This window comes from Lactuca virosa, chromosome 7 (genome assembly GCF_052849685.1).
Source record: "Lactuca virosa cultivar CGN04683 chromosome 7, Lactuca_virosa_CGN04683_v6, whole genome shotgun sequence".
NCBI classification, from domain to species: Eukaryota; Viridiplantae; Streptophyta; class Magnoliopsida; order Asterales; family Asteraceae; genus Lactuca; species Lactuca virosa.
The window spans coordinates 101,649,589-101,668,024 of NC_136432.1; the positions used below are offsets into that span (position 1 = coordinate 101,649,589).

General features: G+C 38.2%; 1 protein-coding gene across 1 annotated transcript; it reads left to right on the top strand.

Moving 5' to 3' along the window:
* The first annotated feature begins 13,291 nt into the window (after positions 1–13,291).
* Positions 13,292–14,774, top strand: LOC145126275 (putative carboxylesterase 18). Its single transcript, XM_079061676.1, has 2 exons — positions 13,292–13,980; positions 14,089–14,774. The coding sequence occupies exons 1-2, from the start codon at positions 13,384–13,386 to the stop codon at positions 14,527–14,529; spliced, it is 1,038 nt and encodes a 345-aa protein (XP_078917802.1). The 5' UTR covers positions 13,292–13,383; the 3' UTR covers positions 14,530–14,774.
* Positions 14,775–18,436: the final 3,662 nt, after the last annotated feature.

Sequence of the window (18,436 nt, forward strand, 5' to 3'; positions counted from 1 at the left end):
AGCCGATCCGGATAAGGCTTATCCATGCGAGATTCCTCGGAATTTGTGCCAAAATCTTCTAAAACCCATAACTTTCGTATATGAGCTTCGTTTTTTACGTTCTTTATATGCACGCGTAGGGAAATTTATGCTCTACAACTTTCGTTCAGACTTTGTCGGTTAATTTTGACTTTATTTTTAATGTTATTATTTTTAACAGACTGGGACAGGAAAATCCATTAAAAATTCATAACTTCTTCATACGACGTCCGTTTTCGTCTGTCTTTTTACCGTTGCACTACTATTGACGAGAACTTTGATTCTCGTTTAGATTGTGTCAGCTAAAAATCACTCGATCTAAAATTCGAGTTTTTGGCTGTCTACTGCTTAGCTGAAACTTAGAAAAATCATAACTTCCTCATACGAAGTCAGATTTGGGCGTTCTTTTTACGCATACTCTCGGTTTAATGAACATTACGACTTTTATTTAGATCACCAAGGTTAAAAAGTGGTTTATCAAAAACTCACTTTTTACGTCATTCGGCGTCGTGCCGGTTTTGTTGCGGAACTTCGACAGGTCATAACTTCTTCGTTATAACTTGGATTTCGGTATTCTTTATATATCCGGAATCCTTGTTACGACCACTACAACTTCCTTCATAGATATTGGGTTTGTCTAATATTTAGTTTCGACGCTTATTTTTATTCTTAATTAATTAAATCCTAATAATTAAGCATAAAACACATAATTCACATAATAATCACATAATTCCTCTTTATTTCTTCAAAATGAGTTACAAAGGTTAACCTAGACTATTACGTCAATATTAATGCCTAGCCTAGAAACACGGGCGTTACAATTCTCTCCCCCTTAGGATGATTCCGTCCCCGGAATCGTACATCAGCAAACAAATACGGATAACGACTCATCATGTCACTCTCCGTTTCCCAGGTGAGATTTGGCCCATTCGTATGTTTCCAACGCACAAGCACTAAATTGACCATCTTGCGTCGCAACTTTTTAGTCTTACGGTCAACGATTGCCTCTGGCTCTTCAATTAACCTCTTGTTTTCATCCAACCTTAATTCAGAAATTGGAATTATGTCGGGTACATCTCCCGTGAACTTCCTCAAATAACACACATGGAAGGTGTTATGAATACCCTCTAGTTCTTCTGGTAATTCTAGCTTGTAAGCTTGATTCCCGGTCCTCTGAAGAACTTTAAACGGTCCAATAAACCTTGGACTCAACTTTCCCCTTTTACCAAATCTTAGAAGTCCCTTCCACGGCGAGACATTAAGTAAAACCAAATCCCCAACTGCGAATGTTATCTGTTGTCTTTTCTTGTCAGCATAGCTCTTTTGACGATCTTGAGCAGCTAACATCCTTTCCCTAATCACTTTCAACTTTTCAGCAGTCTGATGGACTATTTCAGGTCCCATAAACTGCTTTTTCCCAGCTTCCAGCCAACATGACGGCGTTCGACGCTTTTCTCCATACAAAGCTTGGTAAGGTGCCATCTTGATGCTTGAGTGGAAACTATTATTATAGGAAAATTCTACCAGAGGTAAATGTTCATCCCAGTTACCTTGGAATTCCAGGGTACATGCTCTCAGCATATCCTCCAACGTTTGAATTGTGCGTTCGCTCTGACCATCTGTCTGCGGATAGTAAGCAGTACTCAAACACAACTTGGTACCCAATTCCTCTTGTAGACTCCTCCAAAACCTTGAGGTAAAACGGCTGTCACGATCTGGTACAATCGTTAATGGAACACCGTGAAGCCTCACAATTTCCTTCACGTAAGAATTCGCAAGCTTATCCATAGACCATTTCTCGTCGGCTGCTATGAAATGCGCACTCTTAGTGAAGCGATCAACGACCACCCAAATCATGTCGTAACCGTTCTTTGTTCTGGGCAGTTTAGTCACGAAATCCATGGTGATGTCTTCCCATTTACCCATGGGTACAGGTAAAGGTTCTAAACTCCCATACGGTTTCTGATGTTGTGCCTTAACACTAGCACATGTTACACACTCGGCCACATACTTAGCAACATCGATCTTCATCGTCGGCCACCAGTAGTAGGGTTTTAGATCCCTATACATTTTTGTGCTGCCGGGATGAATCGAGTACATGGTCTTGTGAGCTTATTCCATCAGAAGTTCTCTTATTCCTCCCGTCTTAGGTACCCAAATCCTATCTTGGAATACCTTCAGTCCTTGACCATTTGTATCAACCACTAACGTTTTGCCCAAACATTCTTTCTTTCGATCATTTTTCTCAACGCTCTTGGCATTTTCTTTTCAAGATTTACCTTCCGACTGAGAGCATCAACAACAACATTTGCTTTACCAGGGTGGTAAAGTATCTCATAGTCGTAGTCCTTGAGTAACTCTAGCCAACGTCGTTGCCTCATGTTCAATTCTTTCTGATTAAAGAGATATTGAAGACTCTTATGATAAGTGAAAAGTTTGCATTTAGTGCCATAAAGATAGTGCCTCCATATCTTTAAGGCGAATACTACTGCTGCCAACTCCAGATCATGAGTGGGGTAGTTCTTTTCATGCTCTTTCAACTGCCTCGATGCATACGCTATCACTTTATCCCTTTGGGTCAGAACACAACCTAACCCAACTCCAGATGCATCGCTATAAACTGCGAAGTCATCAACTCCTTCAAGCAAAGAAAGAATCGGTGCTTCACACAATTTCTTCTTTAACTTCTCAAAAGCTTCCTTATGCTTCTCATTCCAAGTATAAATAGCTCCTTTGTGGGTCAAAGCTGTTAATGGAGTAGCGATCGAAGAAAAGCCTTGGATAAACCTTCGGTAATATCCAGCTAATCCTAGAAAGCTTCGGATCTCCGTAGGACTTTTTGGTTGCTCCCACTTCATCACAACTTCAATCTTTGCTGGATCAACCATTATCCCTTCTTGGTTGACCACGTGACCCAAGAATTGGACTTCTTGAATCCAAAAATCACATTTGGAGAACTTTGCATACAGCTTCTCCTTCTTTAAGACTTCTAACACTTCTCGCAAGTGTTTGCCATGCTCCTCTTGGCTTTTCGAGTAAATCAGAATGTCATCAATGAACACTATCACAGATTTATAGAGGAATGGTTTACAAACCCTATTCATCAAATCCATGAATGTTGTTGGAGCATTGGTTAGTCCAAATGACATAACCAAAAACTCGTAGTGTCCATATCGTGTTCTGAATGCAGTCTTCTCGATATTCTGCTCTCTCACCTTTAGCTGATGATATCCTGACCTAAGATTGATCTTCGAGAAATAGCTCGAACCTTGCAACTGATCGAATAGGTCATCAATCCTTGGAAACGGGTACTTGTTCTTTATTGTTGCCTTATTCAGCTCTCTGTAATCGATGCACATTCTCATGCCCCCGTCTTTCTTCTTTACGAATAATCACCGGAGCTCCCCAGGGTGATGAACTAGGTCAAATAAAACCTTTGTCTAATAATTCCTGAAGTTGTGTCATAAGCTCTTTCATCTCTGTTGGTGTTAATCGATACGGTGCTTTTGCTATCGGCGTTGTGCCTGGTAACAAGTCGATACAAAATTCTACTTGTTCATCAGGGGGAAATCCAGGAAGATCTTCGGGAAAGACTTCCGGATAGTCACACACCACCGGAATATTCTGCACCTCCTTCTTTTCCTTATTAGCATCAATCACAAATGCTAGATATGATGTACATCCCTTGGCCAAACACTTTCTGGCTTTCATTAGGGAAATGATTCCAGAGTTTACTCTGCGTTTGTCTCCATACACCATAAACAACTCCTTCCCTGGCAGGTTTACTTTTACTATCTTCTTCCTGCACAATAATTCAGCATCATTGGCGCTAAGCCAATCCATTCCTAGAACGATGTCGAAACCATTTAACTCGATAGGCACTAATTCCTCGTGGAACTTATTCCCATTCAAGTCTATGAAGATGTTTTTCATACGATGGCTAACAGGTATAAACTTGCCACTAGCAACCTCGACTATTAAAGCATTAACTAGTCTATCAACAGGCAAAGCTAGTTTTCTACCAAATTCATGCGAAATAAAGGAGTAGTTGACTCCAGAATGAAATAAAATTTGGGCAGGCAATTCGTTTACGAGAAAGGTACCTGAAGCGACATCAGCTTCTTCTTTCGCAGCTTCAAGTGTCATCTGAAAGGCTCTCGCCTTCGGCTTTGGTGGAAGATTGGGCTTTGCTACATCCTTCTTCTTCAGACAGTCTTTCAAAACGTGCCCTTCCTCGTTACATCCAAAGCATAACCTCTTGTTGGACGGACACTCATTGGCATAATGCCCAGTCTTTCCACATTTATAGCAAGTCACCTCCTCACTACATTTCCCAGAGTGCTTTTTCTTGCACTTTTCACACCATTTCACTTCGCCTCCTCCTCTTCCTCCAAACTTCTTAGACTTTGAAAATTTTCTTTTCTTGTTGGAACCTGAAGTTCCTTCAAACTTTCTCTTTTTGCCAACTTCTGCCCTTTCCAGACCCTTCTCTCTAATCTGAGTCTCAACATTCTTAGCAGCCCATATGGCGGCTTTCAAAGTGGTTGCTTGCTTGACCATCGGACCAAAGTCCGCTGGTAATCCGTGGGCAAACTTGTTGACCTTGGAGAGTTCAGTTGGAACTAGGTAAGGAACAAGCTTCATCTTTTCCGTAAAACTAGCAGCGTATTCAGTAACGCTCATCTTTCCCTTCTTCAAATTCTGGAACTCGTTATTGATTTCCAGAAGATCCTGCTCATAGCAGTATTGCATCTTCAGTTGCACCAGAAAATCCTCCCAAGACATTTTGCTTGCTTCACACTTGGGCATTGAATCAGCTAGTAGCTTCCACCATCTTAGTACTCCAGATTTTTATAGAGGAATTGCAAGTGCGGTCTTCTGTTTGTTGCTGCACTCACAACTTTCAAACATTGGCTCCATTTCGGAGATCCAATTTATAACTTCCACCGGTGTCGGACTTCCGGATAGACACGGTGGTTTGGATGCCATGAAATCTGTGTATTTGCATCCACGTCCATCACCTCCTCCATCCTGGTTGTTTCGTCTAACTATCGGTGGGTTGGCTTGACCAACAACCCCACTGAAGTTTCCTTCATCCGACCGCCCTTCATTCATTTCGGGCTGTTCAACAGGCATCGTAGTTTCTTCCCTATTCTGTTGTAGTAATCGCCTTGTCTCTTCCATTTGGCGATCCAACATCATCTGCATCATTGCTTGTACTCCAGCCATTGTCATTGGCTCAAGTGCAGCTGCTACAACAGGTACTTTCTCAAGTACTTGGGGTTGAGGTTGTTGATTCCTTTTTCCGTTTGCATTTCCAACTCCACTGCGAGTTCTTTCCATTATAATCTATATACCAAATAAGGCGAATTTAGATCTTTATCCACGATCGATATTTTAAATTCTCCTTATCACTCCAACACGTTTACATGCTAGTTCTAATATCGTAGTCGTACGCTTAGAATCCTAAACACATAAAGTTTCTAGATCCAGTCGGCAACAGACCATAGATCCGAACAAATAACATCATATATGGCAAACATATAACATTTAGCACATAAAAGTATTTTAGGCATCTTTCCTAAAATATACTATTGCTCGTGTCTAAAATATGGTAGACACTCATCTCACGATCATCACTTAGCATTCTAAGTTTAAGTCTAGAAATCCTATAAACTCCTAGTTCGCTTAAACTAATGCTCTGATACCCACTGTGACATCCTCATTTTCACGGCCAGAAAAGACCGGTTTAATGTATGCTTTTAAAATAATTTCAGAGTAATCCTTTGATTAAAAGAGTTATGGAATTTGTTCCCAAAACGAAATATGATAAAATAAGATTTACCAAAGCATTTCTTAAAGAAATGTATTTTCATTATATAACAAAACTCGGGATGTCATCTTCCGATACAGACCAAAAGCTTAAACGGCACATTATAAGCCTTACAGCAGTTATGTATACTACAGGCCTATAATTAATATATCTTGATAAGTCGTTCAACTTATGCTCTTGCGCCACTACCTGTAATACAAAGAAAACTGAGTGGGTCAGGCTTGGGAGCCTGGTGAGCATATAGGGTTTTCAACCCACAATAAATAAATTTATTAATTTCATCAAACAACAATAACCCGATTACCCATTCCCGTTATCCTCACTTTACGTCCCTAAAAACAACTATCACAAGGGACCTAGTCTAAGGATTTTCATCGGGGCGACAACACTGCTTGGGGGGTTTCCCAGCAATTTATGTCAAATAAGACAACCATGTGGGGGATGGAGTACAACAAATGAACACCCAAGCTCATTAACACCTACAGGTTGCGAGCCTGCCAGCGTTCCACATGAATATCTAGAAAAGTCTGTGGCCGTCATCCATACTCCGCTAGATGACTGGATAACAATAACATCGAGGCCTCTCATCATTTTATTTCATCACACATCAATTATCTACCCATGTTTTACCCAACATATTTGTAGATAAAAATACATATACAGTTAAATTTATTTAAAAACCTATATAAAGCATTCATTCATCATCCATCTCAAATAAATAAACAATATATATTCACATATAACGTATTATATATAAAATACTTCATATCTATGTGTAAGATGAAAGTGACTATACACTCACTTGATTTAACGATAATCGGGCAGCACTTCGTTTCCTAAAACGATCGTTTTTGATGAAACCGGGAACTTTAATTAAAAACCGGGCTTTGCGAGGGTTAGGCTTCAAAACCAAAAAGATAAAATTTTTCGGGTCTTCGGGCACTTCGGGGCGTGTTTCGGGTGTTGGAAATGATCTCGGGGCTTCGGGGGAAGTCGAAATAGTGAAAATATGAGTTTAGGGGTAAAAAGTGGCAAAAATCCAAACTTACCCAGAAAGTCTCGCAGCCCTCCCTTTTTTAGGGTGCGAGCTTCGGATCTGAGGGCTGAGAAGCGAGCACGCGGCATCAGATGCGAGGGCCAGGTGGCTCGTGCGAGACTCAGACACGCGAAGGGGCACGTGTCGCTCCGCGGTTGGACCGACGCTTCGGATGCGAGGGAGTGCGACACGCGTTGCCAGCTGCTCGGATGACTCATTAGATCGGAACACGGGGTGAGATCCAGACGAGGGTGACGTGGCCGATCCGGATAAGGCTTATACATGCGAGATTCCTCGGAATTTGTGCCAAAATCTTTTAAAATCCATAACTTTCGCATACGAGCTCCGTTTGTGACGTTCTTTATATGCACACGTAGGGAAAATTATGCTCTACAACTTTCGTTTAGACTTTGTTGGCTAATTTTGACTTTATTTTTAACATTATTATTTTTAACAGACCAGGACAGGAAAATCCGTTAAAAATACATAAATTCTTCATCCGACGTCCGTTTTCGTCTGTCTTTTTACCGTTGCACTACTATTGACGAGACCTTCGATTCTCGTTTAGATTGTGTCAGCTAAAAATCACTCGATCTAAAATTCGAGTTTTTAGCTGTCTACTGCTAAGCTGAAACTTAGAAAAATCATAACTTCCTCATACGAAGTCAGATTTGGGCGTTCTTTTTACGCATATTCTCGGTTTAATGAACACTACGACTTTTATTTAGGTCACCAAGGCTAAAAAGTAGTTTATCAAAAACTCACTTTTTACGTCATTCGGCGCCGTGCCGATTTTGTTGCGGAACTTCGACAGGTCATAACTCGGATTTCGGTATTCTTTATATATCCGGAATCCTTGTCACGTCCACTACAACTTCCTTAATAGATATTGGGTTTATCTAATATTTAGTTTCGACGCTTATTTTTATTTTTAATTAATTAAATCCTAATAATTAAGGATAAAACACATAATTCACATAATAATCACATAATTCCTCTTTATTTCTTCAAAATGAGTTACAAATGTTAACCTAGACTTTTACGTCAATATTAATGCCTAGCCTAGAAACACGGGCGTTACAGCGTAATCTTCATGTACGCGGGGGGTACTGCTTTGCGAGCCACTACACACACACTCTCTCTCTCTCTCTCTCTCTCTCTCTCTCTCTCTAGAGACTAACACCAATCTAAAATATTTCTCACTCTCTAACAAAAGCAACCCTACCCTCTATTTATTAGCAAACCTCTAACAAACTCTATTTAGGAATTACCCTTTTACCCCTTTAAGTATTTAACTATCTAATTCCTATCACTACTCCTCCCTTCAACAAAGTCTTGACCTCAAGACTTGCTGTCAAGAAGATCTTATGATGCACCAGAACCCAGACCAATACTTGCAGATGAATGGAAAACTCATTGATACACAACACGCGCCCCTGATTTTTCATTGCCGATGTTTCCTCCCTTGTAGCCTCTTCAGTCGGTCGCCCTTTCCACCAAGTTAACCACCAGTCAACGTGTTCCCTTAGATGAATGATCAAACAGGAAACAAGAAAAATGATGGGAATCCTCCAATCCGAAGCACTCAATTCCCGTTCTGATCGCAAAACCTGTTCGAAGGGAGAACGCATTGCTTTTGTAAGCAATGAAGTATGAAGGATCAGTTGCATCTTGATAAAGGAAGAGAAATCCAACATATAAACTACAGATCCCGCTTTGACTCGTATCCCTCTTGGTATGCACTGACTTTCCATTAGTGGTTTTCGGCCATACATAATCTCATATGTAAACTTCATGGACCCCCTGAAGTTGGCAACATACCAAAACTTAGCCCAAAAACTTCCATTTGACCACCAACTGAGCTTATCCCTAAGATGATGACTCATTGCTTCCATTACTATCCAAACTAGCCCTTGAAGATGAGTCGACACTCCTTGATACCTCAAACATATCGCTGACTTGTCCTTGATTTGATCAACCTCACACGAGGTTTTGATCTAAACCCTTCCTAAAACCATGTCTAAATGCCCCTCATCACATATCCATGCATCCAAAATATAACCTTCAGTGATAAGACAATCAATAATTTGGGGCTTCTTGACCAACAATCGAGTAGCCTCACTTGTTTTTTTCCCCCTCATTTTTGCCATTAGATACCAATCACAAGTTTCATTGAATTTTGGAAGTAGAATCTCCTGAACTTCTTTATAAAATTTCTCTTCAGAATTTAACCTATCTTCCCCACAATTAGTTATTGACAAAACATGAGGCGGTGGTTCCCCAAGGGTATGCATGTAATTACCATATTCAAGTTTATACGTGTCATGAGACTCAGAATTGTAATTTCTATAGGGTTGAGCATACCTTGACTTGGTCAAACCATTTTCATGATCGTAACTGGACCACCATTTGACTTTTGCACAAGGGTAAAACTGGAAACTTGAGATAGATGAGGTTTTAAGTGTTTCTTGAGGAAATTTAATCAAAGAAGAATGATTTTGAGGACTGAAAACGCTTTGAAAAGGGTGTAGTTGGTATGATTGTGTGAATGGTGTTGGAAAATAAGAAGTGATTTGTGAAAAACCTTCGTCTTGTGACTCCCTGTGAGGAAACGGTGAAATTAAAAATGATGAATACGTAGGTAGCAATGAAAGGGGTAAATGTGTGACCGTTGTTTTAGATTCACTAGGGCTTGCTTTCTCCTGATTAGATAAACCCATTGTCCGATTCAGATTAGATTGGCCCAAAGATATAATTCCAGCCCACTTGTCATTTTTAAGCCCATTATTGTGTCGACCTAAATAACCCTCCTCCCATCCATCATTTAACGGAGCCGTTATCTCCGTGAAGCTCCCTTTGCACTCCGTCAATGTCCTGATCGGAAGTACACTTGGACGATGCTCGTAAGTTGCTCCCGTCGTTGAAGATTTAGTCGGACCCTAATTCCCCCCCCCCTCTGGTTTCGGATCGGAGAAGGTTAACAAGTGTATCGCAGACTCATAAACCGGCGATGATTGTTTGATCGTGTCCAGCTGCTCATAACCGTTCCTATTCGCTTTCCATGGCAAGCTCTCCACCACCTTTGATGACTTCGGAGTGGAATTGCAACCAGAGAAACACAACGAACCTTCCCTCATAGGTACAGGGGTGACCGGAGAAGTACATGAGAATCTGGAACTCTAGAAGACGAATTTTGGTAATTTAGCTTGATCTTCTTCTCCACCGAAGGCAATCCCATCGATGCAACCGAAACGACACCGGAAGTAGGATGAGATTGGAAACCGCTAACCATGCCGGACGTATCCCTAAAAGCATCATCAACCACCGACGCTGGTAATTTCCCAGTCGGATCGGAAACAATGCTAATATCTGAGAAGAACTCTGGATCCTGTTGCTTCATCCAATCCAGCATTACTTCACGAAACGCAGCCTCTTCTGCCCGTTCTGAGGCCATAGCGGTCCGGATTGAGGCCATAGCGGTCCTGATTTCCTCAATGTCTTCATGAATCCTTGTTATTTGCTTATCATGATGATCCAGTCGCTGAGAGACGGATCTAGTGTCCACCACTAGTGGCACCATCGTTACTCAACTCCGGCAGGTCAAGGCAGGTCGGACTAATGATGAAGAATTGAAACAGAACAAACAACAATGGATGATTGATAGAGAAAACTGGAATTGATATTGATGATTGAATGAAACAAGATAAAGATACAATCTCCAGATAGGATGATTGCCCAGGGATGAATCCCTCTCTCAAAGGCCTAACCAATGAGCCAATCTCACTCTAGAGACTAACACCAATCTAAAATATTTCTCACTCTCTAACAAAAGCAACCCTACCCTCTATTTATTAGCAAACCTCTAACAAACTCTATTTAGGAATTACCCTTTTACCCCTTTAAGTATTTAACTATCTAATTCCTATCATGGACCATCATCACGACCATTGGCTCCAAATGTCTTTGATCCAGGCCTATTAATTGTCTTAACAAGAATGCCTGGAAAATCAACAACCTGGAATTTAAAATTTAAAATTGTAACTATAAAGCATGAAAATCAAGTAGTCTAATGACAAAAGCTAACATACCATTGAGTTTTATATCAGGATATTGAGGGCATTTCATTCTGAATAGAACACTATCATTGAGTAAAATTCACCATGTCTACTCGAGAAATGTGACAAAAACATTAAAATAAATAAATAAATAAATTGATCCCATCAATATGACATGTTTATTTGAAAATGTAATAAGATATATAACTTACCCATCATCTGGAACTTGAGACATTGAAGTTTATAGGACATAAAGGGTGAGCCAAACTCTTCCAAAATCTGACCAAATAAATTTTCAAAACAAAACCCAATACATAAATATTAATGTAATCACAAACCATATAAAAAATAAGCAGATTGATAAGATAAATAAAGGGGTAGATGTATCAGGCATGTCCAGGTGCTTTAATTTCTTAATGTTATTTATTCCCCGAGGTGGTTATTGACACCACAGGGTAGTATATGATTTCCAGTAAAGTTGCTAATATAATCTTGTTTCTCTTATCGAATCAACCAAGAAAGTAATATGAGAACAAAATCTTGATGAAATAATATACTTAAAATCAGGATTAATTAAGCCAAATACCTTATTGACGTTCAGATTTGGAGGCCAAAAGTGAAGAAACTTTAAGATGTAATCAAATATCTGCACATATGTCTCGAAGCTCTTATACCCAACAGCCACCAGACAACTCTTTGCAGTGTCTTTCTTTGGCCTCTACTCTTCCATAGAGTTCTCCTCCTCATCCACCTTTCCCTTTTTTGCTATTATGGTTCAATTGGGCAAGTAAACAAACAAAGTGAATTGCACAAAGAATGTACTATTTTGGGTAGTAAAAGTCAAGAAATTTTGAAAGAGTAAATAAATTCTTTCAGGTTTAGGCATATCCTTTTTGTGATTAAGTTATCTCATAGCTGTAAGAATTAGTTCATCTTTTCTTCAATCTAACATGGTTAGATTGAAGAAAAGGAACTTTAATTAGTATAAAAATATTGCAATGAAAACAGAAAGCAACAAGGCCATGAGGGTCTGTAGTCGTTTACCCGAACCACCACCGATTGTTCCCCCATTTTTAGACCTATTTTCGATCAGCAGCAATGTCGGTGTGCGTTTGTTTCTCTCATGCTCTAGGTATCGGAGAAATCGATTAAGCCTATCCTACAAAACCGATAGAAGAAGGTGATTTGAAGCAACGAAACATATTTTTGAACGGATTTATCACCGATCGATGAAATGAAAAGTGATTTGAGATAAGGCGGTAGAGAATAAAACCCTTACGTGGAAAACCCCTAGAAAACCCATCGATTATAAATTGGAAGATATTAAGGGACTAAAGTTGCAAGTGGTTGAAGAAACAGTGGAGAAGAGGTGAACGGTCGACAACAGGAACAAACGTCTTGGACTTCGAGGGAGATTGACGACGACCGACGACCGACAGTTTAAGGCGAGCGATGAACAGGCGTTGTGGGAAGTAAGTAGAAAATCGAACACCATGGAAGAAAAAAGATAAGAGAAACGGTGAAAAAGAGAGTTAATCGGTGCACAACACAACAATATTGGAAGGGAAATACGTATACAATCGATATCCCGATGTGAGCACGTGTACAATAAGCTCTCCAACAGATGAGATGATTAAATGATAGAAAAAATAAAAAACAAAAGGGAAAATAGAATGTCTAAAAAGATAATAAATTTGACCAATAGTAACATGTTACTGTTCATAGAGAAGTCATATTTTAATATACTAATAAACTTTTAATATATATAAAGAATGATGGTAGTAGGGATGATAATTACAAATACATGTAATTAACTAAAAGGATGGTAATAGGAAGTATGACATGACAAAAATACCCTTAAAGGTCACATGTTTTATGTTTAGGTTAACGGGTGCAAATAAATGGAAGTTAAATACATAGACCAAATAGACCAATTTTTTAGTTTATTCTTTCTTTTGTAAACAACTAACCTGTCTTTGTTTTTTTCAATAGGCAGGATTATATAGAATAGATAAAAACAAAATACGTTTTTGTCGAGCATGGAGAATATTTTCAATAAACGACGGTATGTAATGTTACAAACAATTCACGAACCAAAAGAGTTGTATTTTATAATAATATTATAAGCAAAAGAAGAGTTCTAAAGGTTCTCATCTTAGCAAAGGTAGACAAAAACGAAAAATTCTACAGTGATCCAAAATTGAAATATGTTAAATAGTACGTAGAAACCACCTTGTTTGAACTTATATAAAATAATAATCTGTCTAAATTATGTACCCAATATATGTTTTTATGTTTGCAAATTGCAATATATAATAGAATGCATATATTTTATTATCATTATTTTCATCTCAAATGAATCATACATCTATAAATCTCTCACCTATTCCTCACAAGGTTGTACACATTTATCACACCAAATTCTCTTTGATTTCTTGTCAATGGTGGCAACAACCAAACCTCCACAACCGTCACTCTCCTTACCATGGAAAACACGCATTCATATTTCTTTTTTCTCTGCCGTCACCAACGCATGTTCCCGGGAAAACGGCACTGTCAACCGTGGTCTTCTTAACTTACTCGACTTCCGGACTCCGCCAACCTCAAAATCAGTCAACGGCGTAGCATCACATGACGTGGTTGTAGATGAGACTCGTAACCTCTGGTTTCGTGTCTACGTACCTACACAACACGCCGGTGAAGATCTCCCGGTGATCGTGTTCTTTCACGGAGGTGGATTCGCTTTCCTCTCCCCTGATGTCGTAATGTACGATGTGGTGTGCCGCCGCTTCGCGAGGAAAGTACCGGCCATTGTTGTGTCTGTGAACTACCGCCGTACGCCTGAGCATCGGTATCCGGCCCAACATAATGACTGCTTTGATGTTCTGAAGTTCCTTGATGATGAAGAGAACAAGTCTAAATCTTTGCCGGAAAATGCGAATCTGTTGCGTTGCTTTATTGCTGGAGATAGCGCCGGTGGAAACTTGGCTCATCATGTTGCTCAACGAGCCTGTGAATTCAACTTCCGACGACTGAAGGTATACTGAGATTGTATATTGACGTTACTGACTAGAGTTAAAACAAGTGTCTTTATCAGTTTCTGTAATCATCATTATTGGTAATAAAAACTTGCATCATGTTTGAAGGTGATCGGAGTTGTAGCAATTCAACCGTTCTTTGGTGGCGAGGAGCAGACGGATTCCGAGACCCGACTCGATGGAACACCGATTGTTTCCAAAAACCGAACAGATTGGTTTTGGAAGGTGTTTTTGCCGGAAGGAGAAGGGTTCAATCGGGACCACCCAATCAGCAACGTTAGCGGCCCAAACGCGGTGGACATATCAAAAGTAGATTTTCCGGCGACCATGGTGGTGGTGGCGGGATTTGACCCCTTATATGACTGGCAAAAAAGGTACTATAAGTGGCTGAAAGAGTCAGGGAAAGAAGTGTACTTGTTTGAATATCCAAACATGTGTCATGCTTTCTATCTCTTCCCGGAATTGCCTGAATCTGGACAACTTTTTGCCCAAGTGAAAGATTTCATTGACAAGGTATCGAGCAATGTTGCTACTTTGTTGACAAATTAGTTGTGTCAAACTATGTTGTATGATTTTGGCTCGGTGGTTTATAGGTGGTTCTACAAATTTTAAATGACTTTTTCCAAAATAAAATCTTGATATTATTTGCCTTTTCATAATAAAAAAAAAGTCTTGGAAATTTTTAGAATGTGGTAGTTTAGAAAATAGTTGAAAAGATTTCATTCGGACATATCACCAATTGGCAACGTATCTAAGGTGCTGTTTGTTTTTTATATAAATTTTTTTTCAGATCTCTTATTGTTGCGCGGCGCAACACACGCACAACACTTTTTATCTCGCATTTGTTTGTTTTTTAGAAGTCTTCGAAGTAAAAAAATTTTATACGTGTTCTGTTTGGAGCAACACTTGTATTGTATTTTCCAACATCTTTTTCTTTTTTCTTGCTGAAATGTTGATGAATATTGATTATAATCTTGCTAAATTCTTGTTTTATCTTTTCTTTTTTGTTTTTTTTTTGTTCATTTTTGCTGAATTATTTTTTTTTCCGTTTTTTTATATTAAATAATGATAATTTTTGCTGAAATATCATTATTTTTTGCTGAAATATCATTATCTTTTTTCTGATATATCATAAAATCTTGCTGAAATTTCAAACATTATTAAATTTTCGATATTAAAAAACTATTTTCTGTATATAAAATCAGTTTATTTTAATTTTTTAATAATTACAACAACATGCAAATGTTTAAAAAACAAACATGTTTCTTATTACAGTCTACAACCGTTTGGTCCACCTCTTCTGCTGCGGAGGGTTGCAGAGGTAGTCCGCATATTTAATGAATTTTTGCTTCAAAAAAACAAACAACACTTAAATGACCCACTATTTGTAAAGGTTTAGTCAGTGTACCTATATACATAATTACATATCAATGAAGTTACCCGGCCCTAAAGTCCGTATCGGAAAAAAAAAGTAGCCGATATGTTGTTTTCGTAAAATTGATTTGATTACCCTAACCATTATTTGAGTAATACAGACAAATCGGTCTATCTCTTTTCATCAAACTTATCTAGTTTACAAAACTGATTATTTGAATCGGATTTAAAAAAAATGATCCAGGTTGTTTACTTGTTTTCATTATTTTGTTTGTAAATATTACCAAATCATGTATAATCCTAACCCGATAGAATAAGAAAACCTAAAAATCATAATCAAACAATATACCCTGATCAATCCTAATTACATATCGACTCAAACACCTATAAACCATGTTTTCGCCGACACTATTAAGATGTTTGTATCACATGATACACACTTAAAAAGGTTATTTAAGACCATCAAACTTATAAAAAAAATATCATGAAACTTACATCGTAAGGCTGGTAGGTGTGGGCAGGGACGGAGCCAGGATCCTATAATAAGGTGGCTTACATCTAGTGTTGGATCTAGAATGTGAAACTAGTGTATGTAGTAAGGACAAATTCAAAAAAAAATAAATTCATCCATATAACAAAGCTCTAAATAATCATATCACAATTTTTTCCCATAATAATCATATAAACCAAAAAATTTAATCTCTTTCGTTCAAATGGAAACCAAGAACTTTTCGTTTATAAACCCTTGAAATAAGTAAGATATTAATACTTAAACACATAAAACTTATAACTTACATCTAAAAGATTAAAACAATAAAAGAATTATAGATATTATTAAAAGTAAAAGAAAGAAAAAGTAAACAAGAAAAGATGAGATACATAGGTTTGGTTCATTAGGTTCAGTTGCATATATCTTTTTTGTCAGGAATTGTATATTTTTATCTGATCTACATTTTTTTTGAATCTTTCCCCAATTCTCAACTATGCACACAGACACACATAGTTAAAAAGACTTGTAAGAAAAATATTTGTAGATCAAGAGTTAGAACTTACAGAGCATTCGTCCTCAATGGTGACTGTATTTTTTCTTGGAGAGGAGAATGGGACAGCAACAAGCAGATTCTTAAAGGAAACGCTACTGGGTTTAGGATCTAAGATCCGATTGATGTTGGTTCGGTTATAGAGCTCGTAATCGGAGCCTTCAGGTAAGATGATGGTTTTGATCAGATCTCCATATTGAACGATGATCAAATGGTAAGGCTAGAAAACGATCTCTACTGTTTTAGAACATCGAGGTTCAGAATGGCGATGACGCATGACTGTAACCCTTTGAAAAAGGTTTGCGTTTATTTGGAAGATTTTCAGCTTGTTTTTTATCTGTGGATCGGGGGTTTTCAAATTTTTTTAAAACTGTTTGAAATTTCAGTTACCATATTATCCCTCTAAAAGATTTAAGATGTATTTTTTTTCCTTTTTTTTGTAAAAAATATGTTTTATAATTAGGAAATAGAATTGAATACTTGTATAGATATATTTGCCTTCATTCTTTTCAATATGTGAGTATATACGATGGTATTCAAAATGGAGGTATCTGTCAAAAGGTATGGTAGCATTAGACAAGTTGCAGGGGGGTTAGCATCTGTCTGACCCCTACTCCCTCCACCATTGGGTGTGGGCAACGACATTATTAGAGAAAAAGAAGGAAACAATGTTAAATGAAGGTTGTGGTGGTAACGAGAATCAACGCGCATGCGTATAACGTTCAAAAACGATGAGGTAGGGGTTGAGCGTCATAACTCCCAAAAACGCCCTGGTGGGCATTGCCCATACCTAACAGTCTAACATTTTATACGACAAAGTTATCATGTTTTTTTATTGTGTTGAAAATCTTATAACTCATGATTGTGTCATTATTTGGTGTCTCAAAGACTTTTGTATTTTTTTTCGTTCTACTTCGTTTCCATTTAGAAAATAAATTCTATTACATACAAAAAACATTAATTCTAATTATGATCGACATATATCCATATACTTAAATCAATAGAAAGTATTACAAAAAAAATCATTAGTGTGGAAATAGAATCCATATAACAAGGTCTATATATGTTATGGCACTTGATAAAAAACGAACGATCCATTCATTATGTGTGACGTCTGTTTAACTACTAGAGAATGACAATAAATTTATTTAATTCAAACATATATTTACTGTCACCATATATAAAATGGTTTAAACTTCCTACCGTGGGAAAATCCTCAAATTTCCGAACATCTATTTGAAACACAGCTAGAAAATCTATGTATAATTGAAAATGCTATTAAGAAGTTTGGGACTATGTAAAGGCCTTGGGCTTCAAGGGAATAGGGTTTAGACCCTATTGTATGTTGATAATATTGGTTATGCGATCCATGCCCTTGGTGTGCGTTAGAGTCAAATGGGGAAAACGGGAAAAGTGATGTTTCAGACTTCTTGCATGAAATATGGATTTTTGTTTGTGAAGTTTTTAGTCCAAGATATCTAGATAATATTGTGGGGTTCTTCAGTACCTTTCTGTGGATATAAGTATCATCGAAAACAGAGTTGGAATGAAGAAGTTATGACCGGTTGAAGTTAGGACGGTTTTGGGTTAAGCCGCGTACGTTAGGCGTACTAGGGCATCGCTGAGTACACTGAGCGTACCAGGAGTATGTTGGGCGTACACGATTAGTGTCCAAACCCTATATTCATGGTTTGAGCCCTATTTAAGCTTCTTAACTTCCCCAAACCCATTCCATTCTCAGCCTCCACCTCTCCAACACCCTCCCTTGAAACCCTAACTCTAGTTTGAGCCCGGTGAGCAAAAAGAAGGTGTTTTTAAGTTCTTTGGAGTGTTCTTGGCGCATCTTGGAGAAGAAGGAGCTCATTGTGGAGGTTTTGGCTACATTGGAGCTTGTAGATACATACTTTGTTCACCTTGATCTTTCTTCTAGAAGTATAAAGCTTGAATCTTGATGATGCATTTGTTAGATCTAGCTAGTTTTGGATGTTATGAGCTTTTGGTCATTTTAGTGCATACAGTTTAGATCTTGAAAATGTGTGACA

What these genes read in the sequence shown, in the direction of transcription:
- LOC145126275 (XM_079061676.1), top strand. Translation starts at nt 13,384, where the DNA reads ATGGTGGCAACAACCAAACCTCCACAACCGTCACTCTCCTTACCATGG. An exon ending in TCAACTTCCGACGACTGAAG is followed by an intron (nt 13,981 to 14,088) that starts GTATACTGAGAT and finishes TCATGTTTGAAG; the next exon opens with GTGATCGGAGTTGTAGCAAT.